Source organism: Sturnira hondurensis, unplaced genomic scaffold (assembly GCF_014824575.4).
Source record: "Sturnira hondurensis isolate 20B ecotype Veracruz unplaced genomic scaffold, ASM1482457v3 Scaffold0000880, whole genome shotgun sequence".
Lineage (NCBI taxonomy): Eukaryota > Metazoa > Chordata > Mammalia > Chiroptera > Phyllostomidae > Sturnira > Sturnira hondurensis.
Window position 1 is genome coordinate 7468352 of NW_028073511.1, and position 21711 is coordinate 7490062.

Below are 21711 nucleotides of genomic sequence, written 5' to 3' on the forward strand. Positions count from 1 at the left end.
CTTATGTTTAAACACAGCCTGAGAAATACCTCATTTCTGGGAAATCATATTTTCCTCCTTTGTGTCTAAATGACAGCCAACAGTCTGAGAACACTCGCTAGATCTCTGGCAAGAACAGTAATAACGCTACCAGCGATTAGAACCTCATGGAAGCTCATTTGGGTGAAGACTGAAGATGAAAATGACGTGTACGATCAAGCTGCTCCATTGGGGGAGCCAAGTAGGCGGCCCGTGTGAGGTCTGCTTTCACTAAAGCCGCGCAGCAGGAGTCCTTTCATGCTCCATCAGAGACGAAAAAAGGAAGTGGGCGGACTCCGCGGTTTGTCCAGAACACGGACCATTGTGTTCTGGGCTGCCCTAGGAGCAGTTATAAAGTGAGGTTAAAATTAGAGATGACTTAACTTCTCCACCCTTTCTGTCATCACTGTTCTCCCTCTGAGATTTTGTGTGCTTGGAACCCTCCCTCTCCTCCCAGGAATCTCTATGCATCAGGCTGCATGGAGAGGCAGCAGAGTGAGGTGGCCACGTGCCCCTGCTCCAGGTCGGACACTCTGCACTCAGCACCGGGCTCTACCATGCTAGAGCTGTGTGGCCTTGGGCAAGTCATTCACCTCTCTGAGCTTAGTTTATTCATCGGTAAGATGAAGAGAAAAGGGGAATTTACTCAGCCTGGGTTTGCTGTAAGGCTTAAATGAGACTATATATGTGAAGAGCTGAGGGCAGTGTCAGACATGAGGTAAGGACACTGTAAGAGGTAGTAAACATAGTTAAATAGTTATCGGCCACTTTCATTGGAGGGTAAATTGCATCTTATTCGCTACGTCCCTATCCCAGAAGTTTTTGCCTGTTAAGTCCCATCACACTTTGAGCTTTTATTTTCTATTTGAGCAGCAATTTTCAACCTTTTTTACCCGATGGCACACATTACCTCATTACTAAAGTTCTGTAGCACATCAAAAAAATTATATATTTTTGCTGGTGTGACAAAAATGGGTATACTTTTGATTCATTTACACCAAACTGCTGTTTTGTGTTGGCTGTTGTTGTTTTTTATTTGACAATCTAAGGGGAAAGAGGTTAATGCCCCTGGCTAAATAGTCAGGTACTACCTGTTTGAGAAATTTTTGCAGCACACCACTGTGGCTCTTGTGGCACACTCGGAAATCACTGTGTTAGCGGAATGTCCAATGTACACCAAAAGGTGTGAGGGAGACTTTGCCGGGTTTCCAGCAAGGTCCTGAGGCCCAGGACATTCTCCCACAGCGAGAAGCTGGTTGTCTGCCACATGACGCAAGGCAAGGGCAGCTTGTGCCTCTGCCCGCAGGCCAGCCCTCCCTGCAGTTGGTGCTGTTTACTTCTCCCGGGGCTTCTTGGATCACACTTTGGCTGGCATATGTGTGCTGAGGCCAGACTAACCAGCCGGCCTCAGCTGAGCGCTGGTGCGTCAGAGGGCCCTGGGACAGCTGCAGATTCAACCGGGATTGCAGGAGAAAACCCAGCCCAGCAGTAGTTCTTTACGGGCCAATTCGAAGAGGAAGCAGACCATCCTACCGTCTTTTGAAGGTGCGCTGACAGATGGGAAAAGTGTCGAAGTCCCGTTGAAACACAGAAGGCATCCACTTGTTTCCTCAAGCTACCTTCCTGACCTTTGTTTGGAAAGGGAATCAGGTGATTTCCTAGGCTGCTTTTAGCTGTGCCTTGGGATCCATAAATAAGACTCAGTCAGTGAAGGAGGAAAGAGTCAGGAGGAGGGAGCCCTTCTGGCTGGTGTACCTCAGAAGTGGACCCGTGCCTGGACACCCATCTCGTTCACGGAAACGGACTGGAATGCTCGCCTGCCCTGTACCTCTCTCTAACCTCCCTTTCGGATTTCCTTTTCTCCTGCCAGGAACATAATGTAAAGGGTTAAGAGGTGGGGAGTGAGAGTGATTCTTTCATTCCTGGTTTAGATCATCTAACAGGCCTTGATTACACCCTCACTCTGTTCATGCCCCCGAAATTACTTCTCCGCACGTTTCCCGTTGGGCAAGTCATCCATGGGCCTAAATAACTGTGTGCCTTCGAGGTTCTACCCAGGGTGACCCAGAAGAGGCGCCTCTTCTTAATGACCACTAGGTGGCGATCAAGCCTCAGGAGAAGCCAGAGGGTGTAGCGACTCAGCGACTCAGTGCCGGAAGCCAGCTGTCACTCATTAGCCCAGCTGGAGATTCCTGGCCAGGACCTCTCTGACTAGGACAGCTGTGGCTGCGGGAAACGCTCGCAGTTCCAGAAGAGCAGTAAATGCATGTTCGATTTTCCTCGGGTAATCGAAATCAAACACATTTTTCCACCACCACTGGGTGTGGGGGCTGTTTGGCAGGGTGGAGGACAGAGGATGGGACTAATCAAAACTGGTTACGAAAAAGGCCCAAGGTCATCCTTGGACTCTGCTGTTGAACCTGGAAGTGGGCTGTGACTGCAGTCTTCCCATGACTTCCTCAATCAGTTCCTGTTGCTTTTCATGCTGAGAAAAAGCCTTTTTTCTGGACTCCTGGCTTTGTCTGTTTAGATTTGAATGGTCACCAGCATACGTCACTTGGGACTTGGCTCTATATTAAAGAATAAAAACCCTGGGGTGTGAAAGTGCTCACGTCTCCCCTGCCCATGGCTATTTGTGCAGAGGGAACACTGGTAACCTTTGAACTCTCCATCTCAAAGTTTTTGGGTAGAAGGGAAAGGACAGAAACTAGAAAATCAGGTTTAAAATACACAAGAGGACTGTCTAAATCGTAGGAGACCATGCCCAGCCCACACAGGAAAATGGTATCTGTATATAAATTCCAGGGCCCTGGCACAGGGCAGGCTCCAGCACTGTGCCCATCTTTCCTTCTTTCTTTCTGTCTGCTCCACGTGCACCGAAAGGCTTACGGGAGTTGTTTCCTCTCCAGAGTGTGCTTGAGGGTAAATTTAGCTATCCATCCATGTAGGACAGAAGGAAAGGCTGCGGGTGGTGGGAGCCTAGGCTTTTGAGATTGGAGAATGGGAAGTTCCAGGTGCTTCACTGCAGCCCCAAGCCTTCTGTACCACTGATGGGCACAGAGGGAGGGTGGGTACATCACAGCCGGCCCAGGGGCCAATTCCATGCTCTTACTTGGGCCTACTGCCTTGCATCTGTAGGCATGAGTCACCTGGAGGGCCAGGTGGGATGTGAATGATGCTGCTGTTAGCTGTCTCTGGGGGAAATGGGCCCCTGCATGCCATGTGGACCCATTTGGTGCTGGGGAGGCATCACTCAGAGCAGACCTCCCCTGGAAACCCACTAATTCCAACTGTGAGGCTTCCTTCCTCCCCAACACTTTCATCCTTTGGGGCCATCTGGTCTCCAGGCCTGAACTTGAAGGACACTGAAGTAGTTCCAGCCAGAAGTTGATCTCCAGGGGCTTCCCCTCCTCAAAGGGCTTCTGAAGGCACCTGGGCAGTGTGACAGGCCTGGGCCTCTGGCAGTCCTTCCTATGTCCTTGGGCAATCGGGATCCCATACGTGCCCCGAGGGCCGGGTAGCTAGAAGCTGAGTCACACCCCATGACTCAGCATTCTGAGGCAAGGAAGAGGGACTGGACTCTTCTGGGAAGCTCCAAAGGTCTGCATGAAGGAGAGTCTTTGGGTAACAGCATTACAGATGTACAGATGTGCTTTGGGGCCTTGTAAAAAAAGTGATCTCATCCCATACAGAATTAGCTTGAAGAGAGTCTTCAAAGTCAACAATCTTTCCAGTGCTACATCATTCCCTCATGGGCACCTGATGAACTGCCCACCCCTCTCTTATCCAGGGCCCTTCTGGAGACCCCAGGAGGCCATCAGAGCTTAAAATGACCCCTGGAATCTCATTAGAGTCATGGGGGCTTAATGCCCCCTCCCCATAGCTCCCCCAGAGTCACCTCTCTACTTTCAAAGAAATATGAAAATAAATTTTCATTTGCACAATACCTGATAGTTTACAAAACATGTTTGTATAAACTATGCTTATTGAGCTTGACAAAAGCCCTGTGGGGTAATTAGATGGTCCTTATTTTTCGGGTGAGCACACCCAGGGCTAGAGGAGCTTAGTGAACGGCCCAGATGAGTGAGGAAAGGCATCTGCCCTATCCAGGAGCCTTGTTCTTCCTGCCTCACCACAGGAATGACACAGCCAGCCGGTCCTCTGGGACAGATTGCTAACGTGGATCCCCAGGCACTTCCTCCCTCCTGGGGAAGATGCAGGGCTGTGACTTTCCGGGGCCAGTACCCCGTGCACGTCTGCAGTCTCCAAGGAGTGCTGCTATCAGTGTGCTTGCAGGCCCCTCAGAGGGCAGGGCTGCTACGTACGGAGAACACGCGTATCCCAGCCTGGATGGTGTGGTACAGGCCTTGCTTTCATTTTATGCTCCTACCCTGCTGTCAGGGCACAGAAGGCAGCAGAAACGCATAGCAGGAAGCCTTCGTGTCTGACTAGTGCTCTAAGCTGTGTTGCCTGATGCACTGGCCCCTGGATGCGTGAGTCCCTGAAGCAGTGGGAATGAGGCTGCGACCACTGCGGTGCACTGTGAGTGTGAAGTACACTCCTGATGTACTACAAAACGTGTAAAACATCCTGTTATGTGTACGTTAATCACCTCTTGGAATAATGATTTGGATATCCTGGGTTAAATAAAATGTATTATTAAAATGAATTTTACCTACTTTTTAAAAATGCGACTACTAAAAAAAGTAGGATACACGTGACTCGCGTTGCAGTCCTATTAGGTAGGGTGGCTCTCTAGGCCTTACCCAACAGTTCATTCAAGGACAGCTGCATTTGCTTCCATACAAAGCACTCAGAGGAAGCGTGCTTCCCTCCCTGTTTGTATGAGAAAGTGTAAACTTCAGGGAAACAATTCTTCCAAAAACAAAAATACACATCTTCCTTCTTAGTGATATTATGACATAGAAAAAACCCCAGCTCAAATGAGCAGAAAACTGCAGACAGGCTGCCGTGACCCAAGCAAACACAGGGTGGCAGCAGAGGTTTAATCCCACGAGAGCTCCATGGCTCACAGAGGTATGAAACTCCACAGGTTGCAGGCGTGAAAGGCAGGCTGCAGGTGGCAGCATCTCATGCAGAGGTCTGGAGGGGACAAGTGCCCCATGTGAGAGGGGCATTTTGGCTTTATTTTTAAGGACTGGGAGGTCAGGTGCACAAAAGCTTGGAAGCCTGCCGGGCACCCTGGAGCTTAGGTCTCCCGTCTGTTGGCCTCAGTGTCAAGGGCACATGGTTAGCCCCTGGGTTCTCTCTCCCTGGCACTCCAGACACACGCCACCCTGGGGAAGGCTGTCAGCTCTGGAGCTGCCTTTCCTCTTTTCATCTGAGTAAATCGAGCTTTTCCAACTAGCGCCCTCTCCCTGGATTTCCATGCAGCTGGATGCCATCTCTTTCCCATTTGCATGTTCAGCAGACAGAATATTCGAAGCATGAGAGCTTTATTACAGATACTGCCAGAGAGACCCTTCTAAGTATGATCACCTCCATGGATAAAGGAATATGTACTGGCCACATATCCGCAGCTAATGTCCTGCACATATTCTGCAGAGCAGGGGTGGGTCCCTACGTTTGCAGTTTGAACTATCCTGCATAATCTTCTCCCCTTGGCCGTGGGCAGGACCTGTAACTATGAGCTCACTCCCAGGAGTATACATTAAATGGCACAGGTGAAGGGATTTTGCAGATGCAATTAAGGTCCCTAATTACCTGACTTTGTGTTAATCACAAGGGAAGGACCTGGCCTAATCAGCTGAGTCAATTAAAAGAATCTAGAGATTAGAGATGGAGGAAGTGAGAGGGATTCAAATTGGCACAGTTTTCCTACTGACTTGAAAGAAGCAAACTGTCCTATTGTGGCAGGGACCCGCAGCAGGAGACAGCAAGACACCCCTGGGAGCTGAGGGCCTCTGTCCCACAACCACAAGGAATGAAATCCTGCCAAAAAAAGCAGTGAGCCTGGGGAAGGCCCCCCTAGTGAGACCCTGACCTGAGCAGAGGACCCAGTTAAGCCATGCCCAGACTGCTGACCCTCAGACACTGCGCAACAAGTAGGCGTTGTTTTGAGCCTCTGCGTCTGCGGTGACATGCTACACGGCAATAGGAAACGGATACAGGAGGTATGAGGCCGTGTTGCAGACCTATGTACGACTAACTACTCCTGGGGCTCTGTTCGGTCCATAGGAATTCCAGCCAAGCCATGCACACTGTCAGAGCAAACATTTGTTTGTTTATTTCCCAGAAGGTGAGCTTTACTTCAAGGACCCCTGTTTAGCCCTTCTGCAAGCGTCTGGCTCCACGTGCTGAGTGGGAGTGTGGATGGTGTGAGGACAGGCATCAGCGCCATCGGTCACTTGAGTTCAGCTGTGAGTTTCTGGCACCCCCCCCACCCCCACCCCACCCCACTGCACGCCTGGAGAATGGAAGGGGCCGTTCACTCACTGTTTGGATTATGGAGTTAACTTGTGGTTGACATGGGGGAAGCCTGAGACAGCAATAGTAGCAGTTGGCAAAAGAGCAGACAATTTTTATATTTTACCAGATCTTATAAAATATTTTATTGTTACAAACATGGAAAAGAAACATAGTTGTATACTGGCAAACTAAGACATGATTTTAAATCCTAAATTCTAATTTTAGAAACCTGTAGCATCTCATTTCAAAGCTAACATCTTTGAAATGACGAGACACTATTTTCGCTGACTTTTAAAAATACGTAAGAAAGAAATATCCACCAGAAGCCCCTCTTTGATTGTGCACACTCGGGGAACCCAGCTCCTGTTGGCCTGAGCCACGGGCCTGCGTTCTGGGACGCAGCAGCCCCGTTCGACATTACCATCACCCATCACAAGTGAACCGCTTTCCACCTCCACGGCCTTCTACGGCCACCCACATTGCCTCTCATCTTCTCAATGATTGTGGCTTCCCACTCCCCTCAAAGTAACTCCGCCCCCTGCTTCTGCACTTACTGGTTGATATCATCTCTCTCATCTCTACGTAACTTTTTCTTTAACTTTCCTAACACAGACCCCTCTGAAGTTTTCTACACAAACCACCAAAGGCTGTGACTTCCCACAGTGTTTTTTTCACTTTTTGGCCTGAGTAATCTACATTCTGAAACATCCATGAATCTTTATTAACCTCTTTGCCCACACAGACAATAAGAAGCCGGGAAGAGGATGGCAGGCACATGACCCATTCGAGAGCTGACGTGTCCCACTGGACCACCAGTCTTCCCAGAGAATATTCTGTAGTGTGTATTAACTGCTCACTTGTGGACCCTTCAACCTCACAACCTCTTGAAGCATTAGCACAGGTGCCTTTGCAAGAAACTGACTTAATGGATAGTCCCTTCATGCAAAAAGATATTATCCAATGGAACTGACTTCATGCACTGAGAAATGTCATACCCATGGGGAAGCATGGGGCACTTTATAAGCAAAGGAGATGACACATCTCACTTTGCACCAACCCGAGAGCCAGTGTTCCGTGTTCCTCCTCCTTCCCTCCGAAATCTGCTGCTGCAGCTATGTGACCGTGGCTGATTGAGGACTGGCTACCTCAGGGCCAAGAGGGTCTCCTGCTTTCATAAAATTTACAGATGTATGGATGGTCTCCCTTATGGTTTTGAACTCTACTGCTCAGTTTAGGGAAAACTTGGCAAAGATCAGAGGTTGAACTATGTGTCTTGCGGGTGGGCAGGCAACCAACAAGTATTTCTCCAGTCTTTTTGTTTTCATAGCTTTTCTGGAATTTGCATCCAGGGGTGTGGCTCGTAAAGTGGGAGCCGAGTGCATGCCTCTGTGCGTGTGTGTGTGTGTATAGTGAGGGGACGTGCCTCCATTAACAAACATGGGCAGAGGGCCAGGCCCACACTCTCTGGAACTCTGCCGAAGGCTCCTGCCACTGCAGGGGTTCCTTTCACAACGCCAAGCACAATGCTTCCCAAAGGACTCTTACAGAAGTGAGTGTAAGTTCCCTGTTTTCTGTCCCATTGTGTTTTTGAACATGAGAACCATAGCCTCCTCCCGAGTACTGTGCTTTCCCTGGCCGTGCTGATGTTGTGCCGTAGCCCTCCTCCGCTCTCCCTGGTACAAGCCCAGGGACCAGGTCAGGCACAGCCAATCTTTCCCTGATGTCTAGTTCTACTTCAGCGGGTTCTCCAAGTTCCCAGGCCTGAGTTCTGCCCAAAGTGGTCATGCCCTGGAGAACTTCATAGCCTGACAACCATTTCCTTCCGGGACTTTAAATAATGCACTCTTCAGTCAGAAGAGCACAGTGACCATTTTCAGGTGCACATGGGCGTCAGTGTCCATGCCTATGCCATTCGGACTGCAGAAATAAAGAGTTCACTCACTCTAAGCCTTACTGATATTTCTATCTGTTCTACCTGCTCCACTTCCCATGAGGAAAAGAAAGCCGGGGCAGAATTTAGAATTACAAATAAAAGGGAAATATTTTAAAGAGTTAAAATATTAAAAGAAAACCCCTTCAATAAATTAATGATTGTTGAATTTCAGCCTCTTTTGTCTTACTTTCCCGATGGGTCGGTTCTCCCACCTTACAGAGCATATGCCCTCGTACACATCCAAGTGGTCCCCCCATTTTTATCGTCTTGTGATGACTTTGGTGTGGGACATAGGACCACTGTAGCTGTAGCACCTGGTCCACTTTAATATGGAAGCAATTTCAATAAATATTTGTATTGTATGAAAGGCACATATACATAAATCACAAATAATCAAAATCTTGGGAAACCCTCCACCATCTGTTCACCAGGGAAAAGTGTCACCATGAGCAGAGACGAGCCAGCGGGGGCACGGCCTCCTGGGAGATCTGCACGTGGCTGCAATCCACACAGGTTGGACTGTGCAAAATGCTAAATGTATGTTGGTCTGGGAACTTAGAGATGGAAAGAGCTAATACACAGAGAGCTCTACAACACGCCAAGGCCCACTAACTCCACAGTGCTAACGGCAGTAATACACCATGCCATAAATCGTTTAAGTTCATTCTATGATGCACAGAGAAGTACCCGGTTAAACCTGCTGCGTATAATATAGACAGTTGGGATATGTTTTCAGTGTAATACATCACATTTGATGATTAATGGATATAAAAAGATGTATTTTTTTTTTTTTTTGCTTTCCAAACATGGGACAAAGCAAAGCATAGGGTTTTCTGATAAACTCTCAAAATGTAACCAGCAGTTGGATGGGCTTGGATCTGATAGAGGATGGTTATCATACTTCCTCTGCATATTCACCCTACTTAGCTCACGCCTTAAATGCAAAAAATATGTGTGTGTGTGTTTAACATCAGCAGAACCACGTCTCCTTACATGCATTTCTTGTAAATATTATTACCCGCCTAAAGCATCCTGATGATGTCATTTTCTCCCTATTTTTATCACTAATTTTCCCCCTTTATTATTGAACTTTCCCCATGGCTTACTTTCTGTTTCCACTTCTGAGCCACTTTTTTAATTCTCAATGTTGCATTATCCGAGTAATTCGATCATGAACATGGAAATCTTAAAATGTGGTCCTTAATGCTGTTTTCCTCTATTTTTTCCTTCCCTCCTCCCTTCCTTCCTTTCCTTCCTTCTTTCCTTCCTTCTTGAATTCCCTGAAGTATTTCCTAGGTACTAGCCTTTTACTTATAATTTTAATCAAAGCTTGTCCTTGTGCCCAACATGTGAAAAGTGAAAATGTCTCTTTGAAATTCTATTGTACAATATAGACAGATAAGTTGGGCCTTGGGGAACTGGAGTTTCACTTAAATACTATACACATTGGGTATCCCACAAAGGGTGGGGGTAGGGTAGCAAAATAAATGGAACGATAACTTTCGGTCTATCTTGACAAAAGAAAGCCTCTTTCCTAATGAGAAAGTCTCTTCAGCATCACTCCCAGGAGACTGTGGAAGCATTTTACCCAGGGCTTGGACAGGATCTCTTTCTCGCAGCACATCCACTGCCTCGAAAGAGTCACAGGGGTTGGGTTTTCCTGTTTTCAGTTGAGCAACGAATAAGCACTGGAAGTGTTTTCCATGGATGTGCTGGTTGTTTCTGGGGTAGAAACATTGTACGTTCCTGCAAAACAGAAGAGCAGCTTAGCCTGAAGGGCCGGCCTGCCCACTCACCGGGTGTGAACCTTCTCCCAGAGATCTGCGAGCTCTAGTCCAAGAGTCAGGTAAGCTTGCCATGCCCAGAGTCAAACCCATGCCTGCCCTCCCCCCGAGACGCACAGGTGCCGGAGAACAAACAAAGCTGTCCTCAAGCATGCGTGGCAGCCGACAAGACAAGCATGAACTACTTCCCATCAAACCAGCAGCCAGATTTCTACAAAGGACAGAGGGATCTCAACATGGACAGCACTCCACATGCCACCACATGCATGGGTCTGAGGACATCCCCATGAGGGAACCTCTCTGGTCCCCTTGGGTTGAGGTGACTTGGGGAAGCTCTTGGGAAGGGCCTGGAAGCTGAGCTGAAGGTGAGGAGGGAAACAGAGAGATGGAAAGAAAGGAGAAAACGACAGGGGAAGAAGAAGCAGAAGCAGAAGTGAAGCGGAAGTCAGGGAATGCCAACGAAAGTGCTGGGAGCTAGGGTGGTAGGGAGGGCAGCCCCGGGGCCACCACACAGGCTGAACCGGCAGGAAGGTGGGGACTGAGCACAGGCACAGTAGGGAATGTGTGTCGAGCAAGGGAAGGGACACAGTGGCCACCCTACCATCAGATTGGTGAACTGCCACTGCTAACAAGGTTTCCATCACTGCCTGGGGGGCCCTGGGGGGCTGCTGACAACATAAACCAAAGTTATAGTGATTATGGAACTCTCAAATAGGCCAGCGTGGAGCTGCATGAATGAGCTCAAGAGGCTATCAGGGGGCAATGACCAGGAATCTCAGGCCCTGGGATGTAGGAAACAGAGCCCCGACTCCAACTTACATCTGAGTGATTCAGAAACAATGAACGCCTTTTTCCTGGCTTTGTGTAATGCATCTAATCACGTCACAGATTTTTCACTCTTTTCACTTTAACGCAAATGGCAGATACATTCCAGTGATAGTGATGCTCAAGTGTAATAGATCTCATACTCTCTGAAGATCTCATCATCACACAACAGGTCCGATTAGTGACTTTCAAAATCAAAAGCCACGTCCTCCAGGGTAATGCCTCAGACTGAAGCCCAAAACGCCAAGTCCTCTGGAGTTTTGACAACAAAGAGGCATTTTTAAAAGCCTTGGTCCGGAACATTGACATGTGTCTAGATTCCACATTTGTGAGATCTGTTTGGTTTTAAGAGACTGAAAAAAATTGTGGAGCCTGTTTTCCTGGAGCTGATGGTGGCTCCAGTGGGACAGGGGTTTCGACTAGCCAGAATGGCTGAGACGCGTTGCCCAAAGCCCTTAATGTCATTCATTTTGTACGTCCAAGGTGGGCATTTTAACTGTCCATGTTTCTGATAGAATAGCTAACTTGGGTGATCCCCCATATAGGTATGCATCATTTTAGAAATGTCAACATGTAAATCAAGCACTCTCTAAAAAATCAGAAAGGAAAGAAAAGAAGGGGAGGAAAACAACCCAGAGCATGGCTCCTACAGTTTGCTCTGGTGAACATATTCTCTGCTGCACCAGAACCCAGAAGTCCGCCCGCTTAGTCGTACTTCACACGGACGGAAAGAGCCCCGTGTTTGACCAGGCCAGCAGTTCCCAGTTTCCATTTTTACGGCTGACAGACAACTCACTGCAGGCTTTTCTAGATTCTCTAAATCTTCTTCATAAGTTATTAGTTGTCCACGGAAGGCAGTTACCCTCTGTACCAGCCTCTTGGTGATTTGGGAACATATAATCGAGTTCCTGCATTCAACCTCTTCCCCCAAAGAGGCCCTCAAGTGGGGGACTGACTGGGCAAGTGCGGTTTTTAGACTCCCCATTGGGGCAATTTGCTTGGGTCAACACAGGGAGTGCCTTGTGGTCACTACGTACCTGTTTTTCCAAACAAATTGTTAAATCTTCTCGATATTGGAGAACTCATGGAAAATACGGGTGTAGATGAACCTAGGGATGTTGACTAGAAAAGAGGAAAAAACGGACATTTAGGTGCCAAACTGTTAGACAAGGCCATGCTTTATCTCTAGTAGGATTTTATTTGCTGCCCCCTAGTGGTCACTGCCTATTTCTCATCACACTTCAAGGTGAGAGCCTGGACAAGCATGAATTTCTACTTCAAACAAATCAAGGAAAAGCACCTTGAAACACTGGAATCTCATCATCAGTATTAGGAAAATAACTTTCAAATGTCTTTTTACCATGATAGAGTTTAGAATCTTCTGACATGTGAAAACTGTGAAATATGTTCGAGAGCAATAGTTATTTTCCAAAATGAACTACAGAAAAGTCTATTTATTGTTATTTCTCAAATTGTGTTTTCTACAGCCTTGTGTTTCATCAGAAAACTTTTGCTTATTTCTCACTGAAATTTTATATTAACCTCCAGTTGACACTATCTGTGCTTTTGGACTCTGTTTAAAGATTTGGGGACCTCTTCCCCTTCTGGCATCCCTGATTCGGAGGTCGGAGGTCGGTTTGGAGATGCTTCTTACACTCTCCTCATTGTTTTTAGCTCTTGTTTCTTCTTTCTGTTCTGGTTAACCGTTCATTTCCTCCTTTTGTTCCAAATCGTTGATTTGAATCCCAGCTTCTTTCCCTTCACTGTTGGTTCCCTGTAGATTTTTCTTTATCTCACTTAGTGTAACCTTCATTGCTTCCTTTATGTTGTTGCACACAGTCAGTGAGTTCTTTGAGCATCCTGGTCACCAGGGTGTTTGAACTCTGCATCTGATAGGTTGGCTATATCCATTTCATTTAGGTTTTTCTGGGTTTTGTTCTGTTCTTTCATTGGGGCCATGTTTCTGTGTCTCCTCAATTTGACAGCCTCCCTGTATTTGCTTCAGTGTGTTAGGTAGACCAGCTCTGACTCCTTGTTAAAGGCACCTGTACATGGTGTGAGATGGAGCCTCTGCTAATCTCGAGGGCAGGGCAACATGCTTCACCAATTTGTGGCTCTGCAGCTCGGAGAGGGGACTGGGCTGTTGCCTGCCTTCTGGGTGGTTGCTCAGCACTTGCACGATTTTCAGTCACTTCACTTTCTCCCCATATGCAACTGGCGCCCTTGCAGCTGTTTCCCTGGTGTTGAATCTCCGTGTGGGCCAGTTTGCATATGTTTTAAGACTGTGTGGGCCCTTTAAGTGGAGTTGCCTGAAAATCCCATGGTTTCTTCCACCACCCCAGCCCCCATTGGTTTTTACAGTTAGAAGTTTGGGGAATTTATCTTCCCAGCACTGGAACCCTGGGTGGTATGGGCTTGGAGATGGCTCACTCCCAAGGTATCCCTCCTGATTTTTACCCAGCACCTGTGAATGTGGGACCACCTGTGCCCGTTCCACAGCTGCCACTGTCTCTCCACACCACACTGCGCTTCCTCACCTCTCTGCTCCATCTCTGCATCTCCACCCCTCATGCCCGTCTCGATGAATGTAGCTTCTTTAAATCCTTGGTTGTTGAACTTCCATACAGTTTGATTTCCTGACAGTTCTGGGTTTTATTTGTTTTCAGATTTGGTTGTAATCCTTTTTGTGGTTGTGCAAGGAGGCAGAGCGTGTCTACCAGCACCTCCATCTTGACCAGAAGTGGGTATGACATCTTAATAACAGTTCCATTAACTGTGTTTAATAGGCCAGATCAGATGAGAAGCAAAAACATTGGCATCATCTAAGCTAAAACTGATGTAGAGAAAGAGATTTTTCAAAAGTCTCTACAAAGAGAATAGTTACCTTTGAGTGCTGTGAGGACCATCTTGACAGTGAAAACTTTTTCAGCAAAGCTTCCTGTACCTGCATTGTTTAAAAAAAAAACTGTTATAAATTCAACATGCTGCAAGCACTTCAGACTTTTCTAGGACCGTAAAACCATCATGTTCTTACCTTCTGATCCCAGAGGCATCCAAAGAGTAAAATGAATAATCCCTGGAAAAAAGAATTGGGAAGAAGTACATTTTGTCATATTCTATTGTCCAGCAAAAAGGAAGTATTGGTAACCTGTCATTGAATTTGTACTACCTCTTCCCACATCTGTGTTTATAGAATGAGTCCAGCAGATGATAATATTAAAAAAAGATGCAGTAGGTCCACACCAAGGACTTTAAATGGTTGAATGTTACAAGGATATTTTCTACTTCTTTATTTCCCCCCGATTGTGAAATGGAGGTCCTGCTGGTTATGCTATTAGACAAACCTCTTATGCCTATAGTAGCCCTCATATAGTTGTGATGAGGACCTGGACCGCGGGGTGGAATAATCAGTCCAGTTTAGTCAAAGCATATTAAAAATGTCATTAGACACAGGCCCTCCCTATAATTTGGAGCCATGGGCCCAATAGCAGAAATCAGAATTTGCATCGTCTGTTTGCAAGCATCGAAGGGGCTATGAGTGTCTCAGTTTCACCTCTAGACCCCCTGCCTCCTCACCAGCTCACGGGGAGGCCCATGTTTTCTGCCTACCCAGAGGTTAAATCAGAATTAAGCATTTCCTTCCTGTGCTCCAAAGCCTTGTTGTCTGTACCTTGGCTGAAGCTTTTCTAACAAATGGACTTATGTTTTAATGAGTTACATGCTGCAGGAGAGCAAAGAGGGAGCCTTTTCCGTTTTAGTGTAATACATCAGAATGTGCACCTCACACCTGACATCCATCCTTTCATTCTCCAGCAAATGCTTTCAGAGGACCTAATGCGTGGTGCATAGCATTCGTTTCATTCATCCAATGGTTACTGAGCACGTACTTTGTGCCAAGGTTATGTTTAGGCACTAGTGATAAAGAAGACAGATGCTGTCCTTGACCTCTCAGAGACAGAGCTCATTTAATGTTTTTGGAAATTAACTGGAGAGATTCGTTGTCTTAATAGGTAGCATCAAGATAATGTTTGGTAAATAGCAAATTCAGTGTTGGGAAGGCACTTTCCTCCTAGTTGGATTATCAGGGCATTTAGAAGAGAGTTGTGTGTGCAACTAAATTATGGTGCAGGTGATAAGGAGAATGAGATTCCATGGGAACAGAGGAATGTGTCCTTTCTACCTCACTGAGTTCTTGTGATTGCAGCTGTTTAGGGCTAGGTCCTCCTCTGAACTAAAATCCTTCCCCATTCCCACTCCTGTTTGTGTTTCTATCATCAATTTGTCCCACCTGCGTAGATACTGCCTGCAAGACTGGCACTACAGAACTTACCTGGAAGGCATTGAGGAGGGTAAATACAATATGGAAAACAGCATTGCTTCCCTGGAACACAGTGGCAAGACCAAAACCCCAAGTGAGCCCCAAGAGTGGTGTGAGGACCCCAATGCTCTTGCTAATCTGAAATAGGCTGCTCTTCTCCTGCTTATTGGGTTTATCTCCAATGGAAGGTCTCAGGATCTTGGTGATGACCACAACCGTGATGGTCATGTTCACCACCACGATGATCAGTGCTGGGATGACAAAGGCTAGTAGGGCCTTGGTATCCTCCCAGTTGAGCCAACAGGCATTCTTCCTCGTGTAGACTTCCTGGGGCTGGGTGACCCCCACTGTGATGACTGAGATGATGAGAGGGCAGCCGTAACCAAGGGAAAAAGCAATAGCCTTCTGAAAGGACTTGCTGGCATCATGCAGGATGAAAACCAGGCGGTAGAAGAGCATGAGACCCAGAGTCAGCATCCAGAAAAAGACACTGAGGTAGAAGAAGTGGATGAAGAAGGTGGCGGCCACGCAGGCTGTCTCGTTGAGTACATAGTGATGGTCCCGGATGGTGGAGGCCACAATGAACCAAATGTCAGCGACCAGAAGGGAGGCAGCAATGTTCACTATGCAGATGTGACGCATATAGGAAGTTCGATTCTTGGTCACTGACTTCCACACCACAGCTTCCACAACTAGACAGGCTGCTAAGCTCAGGATGGAGAAGCATAACCCAATGTAGGAAATGATATCCAGCAGTATTTTCAGGAGAGAATCAGGGTCTGGGGTGTCAGGAGACATGAGGATGGAGAAGGACGTTATGTGGTCACAGCTGCATAAGACACTGTCCCCATCAACTTTTGTATAGCACCCACTGCTATCCCACCCTCCCGTGTGGTTGGCCAGGGTGAAGTTCCAGAAGACACATTGTGGTTTCCCACCTAAAGACTTGTTGTTCTTAAAAGTCATTGAAATCCTGAAAGGCGTGGTTATTTTGTGGCTGACAGTGGTGGTCATCACTAGGCTGTTTGCAGAAGTCTCTCTCTGAGCATCCTGGGCAAGTATGGTTTTGAGAGTTGGGAATGCGATGGTGACAATAGATGCACCTGGCTTCAGGTGTCCCAGATGGTACTCATCAATAGCCACATTACCGCAGAGGTCAGAGTCTGGGAACATGAAGGTCTGCTTGTAGGATTTGGGGGTGCCAGATTTTACGACCATGGTCTTCATCTGCACATTAGTTTGGAAGAAGGACAGAAGGGCGCTGTCTTCTGACTGTAATGCTCGGGAAAATCTTTCCACTGAATCCAGTAGCTGTGAGCTGTAGTTGGTCTGTTGCTGTTGTAACACCTTCCATGTATTCAGGACAGGCTTCTTGAGGATGACGTTAACCGTAGAGAGAACGTGCTGTAATTGGCATAACATGGAATCAATTCAAACACAATTTTTGATCATAAAAGAGAAAAATAATAACTCCCTGGAAATTGGTTGAGTAGGAACATGTAAGAGGAAAAGAGAAGAGAAAAAGGAGGCATCCCAGGCTGTGAAGACCTGGGACCCACCATCTTATGGCAGGGGGTTAGCAGAGGATGGGTTGGTCCCCAAGACAGTGAGACTTCGTTAGACGTTTAGCAATAGTGACAGTGAGAACCACCCACAATCACTCACTAAGGCCAATTCAGCAGGCTGGCCAAGATCTTCATCAATTGTTCTATTTTATTTTTAATCCCAAGCTTGTAAAGGCTTGTTGATGATTGGTACTTCATCCACAAAGTAGTCACAGAAGACCGTCTCAAATACTGAACCTCAAATGAGCAGTGCCATTATTGTCAAAAGCATCTTTCTTTTTTGCTAAACATTTTGATTACCTCTCTCACAAACTTGGGCTTGTCATTTTCCATTTATGCCTTCCACTGATATAATTTCTCTACACTTTTTTTACCTTGTTTTGGTCTCTGAAACTCTGAGCCCTGTAGTTACTTGAATGGCAGCTCCCCCAAATGGCAAGGTCTATGCACAAACCTTACTTGGAGGAAGGGTCTTTGCAGATGTAATTATGTTAAGAATTGTGAGAGGAAATCATCCCACATCACCCAGGTGAGCCCTAAATCCAATGATAAGTATCCTTATAAGAGACGGAAAAAAAGAAGGTAAATGAAGCAGAGAAGGCCTTGTGAAGACAATGTTGGAGATTGGAGTGAGGCAGCCATAAGCCAAAGAAAGCCTGGAGCTACCAGAATCTGGAAGAGGCAAGGAGAGATTCTCTCCTGGAGCCTTCTGAGGAAAAATGTCCTGACACCTTGAATTTGGAGTTCTACTACGGAAAATAAATTTCTGTCATTGTTAGCCACCCAGCCTGTGGCAACTTGTTGTAGCAGCTGTAGGAAATCTATATAACATCTTTAGACTCTTATTCTCCAAACTCAGAGTTGGCCTCTGGTTGTGTTTGGCCAATAGAAAACACTGACAGGAGATGGGATGGTGGCAGAAGAAAAGAGTTGAAATATATTTTTCTACTACCCACCATACTCTACTCCCTCACCTACACTCTCTGAGCACATCTTTGGCAATAGCTATGATCCCTCCTCCAAGGATTCAGCTTCCAGTCAGCTGCAGGTGCACTATTTCCTCTCCTTTTCCCATTAGTCCCAGGGGTAGTAATGGCTCCTAAATTTTCTGGTCTCTGAATGCCTCATCATCTATTATTTTTTAATACCAGCTTTATGTCCTTACACATCCTTTTATTGAAGTCTCTTCCTCAGTATTTTTGCAGGCAAATTCTCTTTCCTTCCAGAGCCTTGACCGTTTCAAAGTTCATGTTTAGCGCCAGACCACTGAGAATCCTATTCAGAAAACCTTTAACTTCTATTTTTCTTAGGAAGAAAATAACAATTCATTCTACTTTGATGAAGAAATTAAAGCAGAGACTAACTAAAGAAACCTCCTTAAGGCCCCAAAATGACTATTGGAAACACTCCCTAATATCCTAAAAGCCATAGATGGCAAATCATGTTATGTGACTCATACCTAGGGCATTGCTCTGGAAATGACAGAGAGGAAGCCATATTGGGGAGGTACTATCTTCCTTGAACAGGAGTCCTGAGGGCTGAAAAGATGAGACCCTCAATTCCTGTGGGTCTTAAACAAACTCACCTTCATCATTTCTAAATTCACTTGGCCTGGAATTTTTGAGAATAAATCAAGAATGTTAATAATGGCTCCCAGGTTCCCAGGAGATGAACTGACTTCATGCACCACTTTCTCCGTGCTATCAGAAAGATTCTTCAAGTATGTAGACAGTTTCTTGTCCTGACAGGGGCTCTTGATCAAAGCCTAGTAACACGAAAGCCAACACAAGGAAAAAACTTGCTGATCAGTCCAGTCATCAAATCCTGATGATCCATCCATGACAAAATCTTTCATATCTATAGTCTTCTCCCTTTATTCATTTCCATAAGTATATCCCATAAAATAACTTACTTTTCTATTAAACTTCGCATGCCCTTCAAAATGTAATATTACATAATACCTCACCCATAGGAAAACAGAAAAACATATGTCAACATAATGACTAATTTTTTTAACAAAAGAAAAGTAGATGTGATTGCTGGAGAATTAGATTGGAGTTGAGTAAAACTGACATTTGAATTGTCTGTATGGAAGCATGTTCACTCCTTTTTCCTTCTTATTATTGTTTATTTTGTTGGGCATTAGGGTGACTGTCCATTCCAATTTTCCTGGGACAATTCTGAAGTATATCTTCTGTCCCTGTGTAATTATTAACAGTGCCCTCTTTTATTGCCAAAAAGTATCCTGGTTTTGATGATACATGATGATATTGTCATCCTATCTATAATGACCACACTTGTGTTTTCTAACTCATGGCTAAAGTTAAAGAACGAACTCAAGTTCAATCTTCTCTATGAAGAACTTCGATGAGTGTTCCAACCCAAGGGAATTTATTCCTCTGAATGCCTAAGTATTCATTTTATTTAGTATACTTCACATCTATAATATTTCTACCAGTATCATCTTGTGTCCTAATTTAAATGCCTCAAATTAAATGATAAGTCCATTCGTAATGGGAACCATGTGTTATATTCCCTTCTATTTTCTCATATCCCATAATACCTAACATAGTACAAGTCATCTAATTTGGCACATAGTAAGTGTTCAATAGTATATGTTGAATGGATAAATCAAATGGAGCATAACCGGCCACCATGCCTCTCTTTTATTGAAAATGTATATAGGCATCTAGCCCTCGCTTGTATGGCTCAGTGGACTGAGTCACACAAAACCAAAGGGTCACTGGTTTGATTCCCAGTCAGGGCACAGGCCTTGGATGTCGGCCAGGTCCCTAGTAGGGGCACATGGAAGGCAGCTACACATTGATGTTTCTCTCCTTCCTTTCCCCTCTGTCTAAAAATAAATAAATAAATAAACAAACAAACAAATAAATAAAATTTTAAAAGAAAATGTATAAAGGTATTTGGACTTGTGACCATGGCCCACCACTGAGTTCAAATTACAATTTCTATCTTTCTCAATTAGGATAATTTATATCTTTAATGCTTTGTCCATTGTTCCATTGTGGCCCAACTCAGATGCCATGTTTTTCAAGCAGAACTTCCTGATTATCCTAGCCAAAATGAATGTATATTTAATATCTCCATTTTCTATCAAATCAGATTTGGCCTCTTTGCCCTGATAACACCTATAATAAATAATGCTTTGCACATAGTAGGTATTTTTAATGAATTTGTTATGAGACAAGAGAAGAGACAGAAGGAAACTAGATAAGATACAAATTCAATATCACTCCTATTCCTCAGTTCTTTCCCCAAGGATGAGAGGATTCAGAACTAGTTGGAAGATGTCACCAGCTGCTATAACCCCACTAGTCACCTTTCCATTATTTATTTCTTGTAACACATGGACTTCTAGGTGTTTCTAACTTTATATGACTTAAGTATGAGGTAGCATTTACCTATCTTGGTGGAAAGAAAGAAATTTTCCCTCACCACGAAGCAGTAACCTGCATTCTGGGTAAGAGTGGCAGTCTTACCCAGAAGTCTCTTCTTCTGTAAGGTTACCTCTAAGGATGGAGCAAATCTCAGACTGTAAAAGCATGAAGCCCAACTTTTTTTTGCACTGAACTTTATTCTTTATGTTGCTTCTCTTTCTGAAAAGATTAGAGCAATATGCTTGATGTGAAGATTATTCGAAGGAGAACAGGTAGAGAGGATGATACCACCTGCCCCTTATAAGGAATGAATACAAGATGCTGAGAAGACAAAGTAAAGGTATGCGGTTGGTTTTACAGCAGAACCCATATTTTGTTATCATCATATTTGTATTTAAGTGATTTTTAAAGCATTTCTAGTAATGTATTCTTTTTGGAAATCGATAAGAGTAATTTTGAGAGCAACACAAACCAGCCAAAGGCCATTTTCCTAAGTGCTGAGAAATATGGTAGGCTAGACAGATTACCCCACCAAGAGCACAGAGTCAAAGGTTTAAGGACCACCTTGGCCTGCTGGAGCAGATTGTTTATTGGTGCGGAGATGCAGTCATTTCTCTTCAGCTGCCATTGGGAGCCGACACATTTGTAAATCATGATCCCACCCATGGGACTTCCAGGGCTGCTGGGTGGGTGCGAGAACTGGCAGAGTTTCTGAATGACTTTTCCAGGCTCCCCAGAACCTATGTTGGGATCTTGGCATGTGATGTTCTCTCCTGCATTGGAAACATGGAAGCAAAAGGGATTAGTGAAAAGAGGGGAAAAGGTAATGGAAACGGGGTCTTGGCTTAGGTAGAATTTTGATGTTTGAACTCCTCCTTCCATTTATTTTTAGTGAGCATTCTGGAGGTAGCTGATTTCTTCATTTTCGCCCCTGATTCTCCAAAGCCTCTTAGTGCTTTCCATACATATCTGACTTTAATCTAGACTTGCTTTTTCCTACTGAATTTATATCCCACCTCCAACCCCCAGGATTCTTCTCTTTGCTGCCTAAAATATCTAAGCCATGGAAAATAATGAGCTTAATATGCACTTGCCAAAAAAAGTGATATTCCGTTTTTCAGGAGTCTTGGGGACATAATGTTTCATTCAAGGGATTCTCAACTCTGGCCTGTTAGAATCACCCAGGGAGCTGAGGTGGGACCCATGTCCAGGCTCACTCCAGCTCAAGTAAATCCAAACCTCTTGGGCTGGAATTCAGGCATCAGCAGTTTTCAAAGTTTCCCCAGTAATTACAACATGCAACCAAGGTTGCGAAACATGTGCTTGATCCAAAGCTATAGTTAGTAGTAAATAATCCAGGCCCCACTGCCTGAATATTCTGGCAATATTTGTGAGAATTTGTTTCTTTTGGTATCCCATAGAGTGACTGTATTTCACTTCT

At 45.4% G+C, this 21711-nt stretch overlaps 1 protein-coding gene across 4 annotated transcripts in view; it reads right to left on the bottom strand.

Annotated features, from left to right (window-relative positions):
* Window positions 1-6960: 6960 nt before the first annotated feature.
* The window catches only part of ADGRF5 (adhesion G protein-coupled receptor F5), a 99523-nt gene continuing 84772 nt past the window's right edge, over window positions 6961-21711 (bottom strand). For 3 of the 4 annotated variants that reach the window (XM_037054379.1, XM_037054392.1, XM_037054374.1), the window contains 7 exons: window positions 20835-21043; window positions 18458-18637; window positions 15320-16711; window positions 14024-14065; window positions 13874-13933; window positions 12027-12111; window positions 6961-10126 (listed from right to left, as the gene is read on the bottom strand). In XM_037054379.1, the coding sequence (XP_036910274.1) occupies window positions 10047-10126; window positions 12027-12111; window positions 13874-13933; window positions 14024-14065; window positions 15320-16711; window positions 18458-18637; window positions 20835-21043 (2048 nt within the window). In that variant the 3' untranslated portion in view covers window positions 6961-10046. Of the gene's footprint in view, window positions 10127-10765; window positions 10833-12026; window positions 12112-13873; window positions 13934-14023; window positions 14066-15319; window positions 16712-18457; window positions 18638-20834; window positions 21044-21711 lie in introns of all 4 variants that reach the window. The other variant, XM_037054386.1, reaches the window with a different exon arrangement.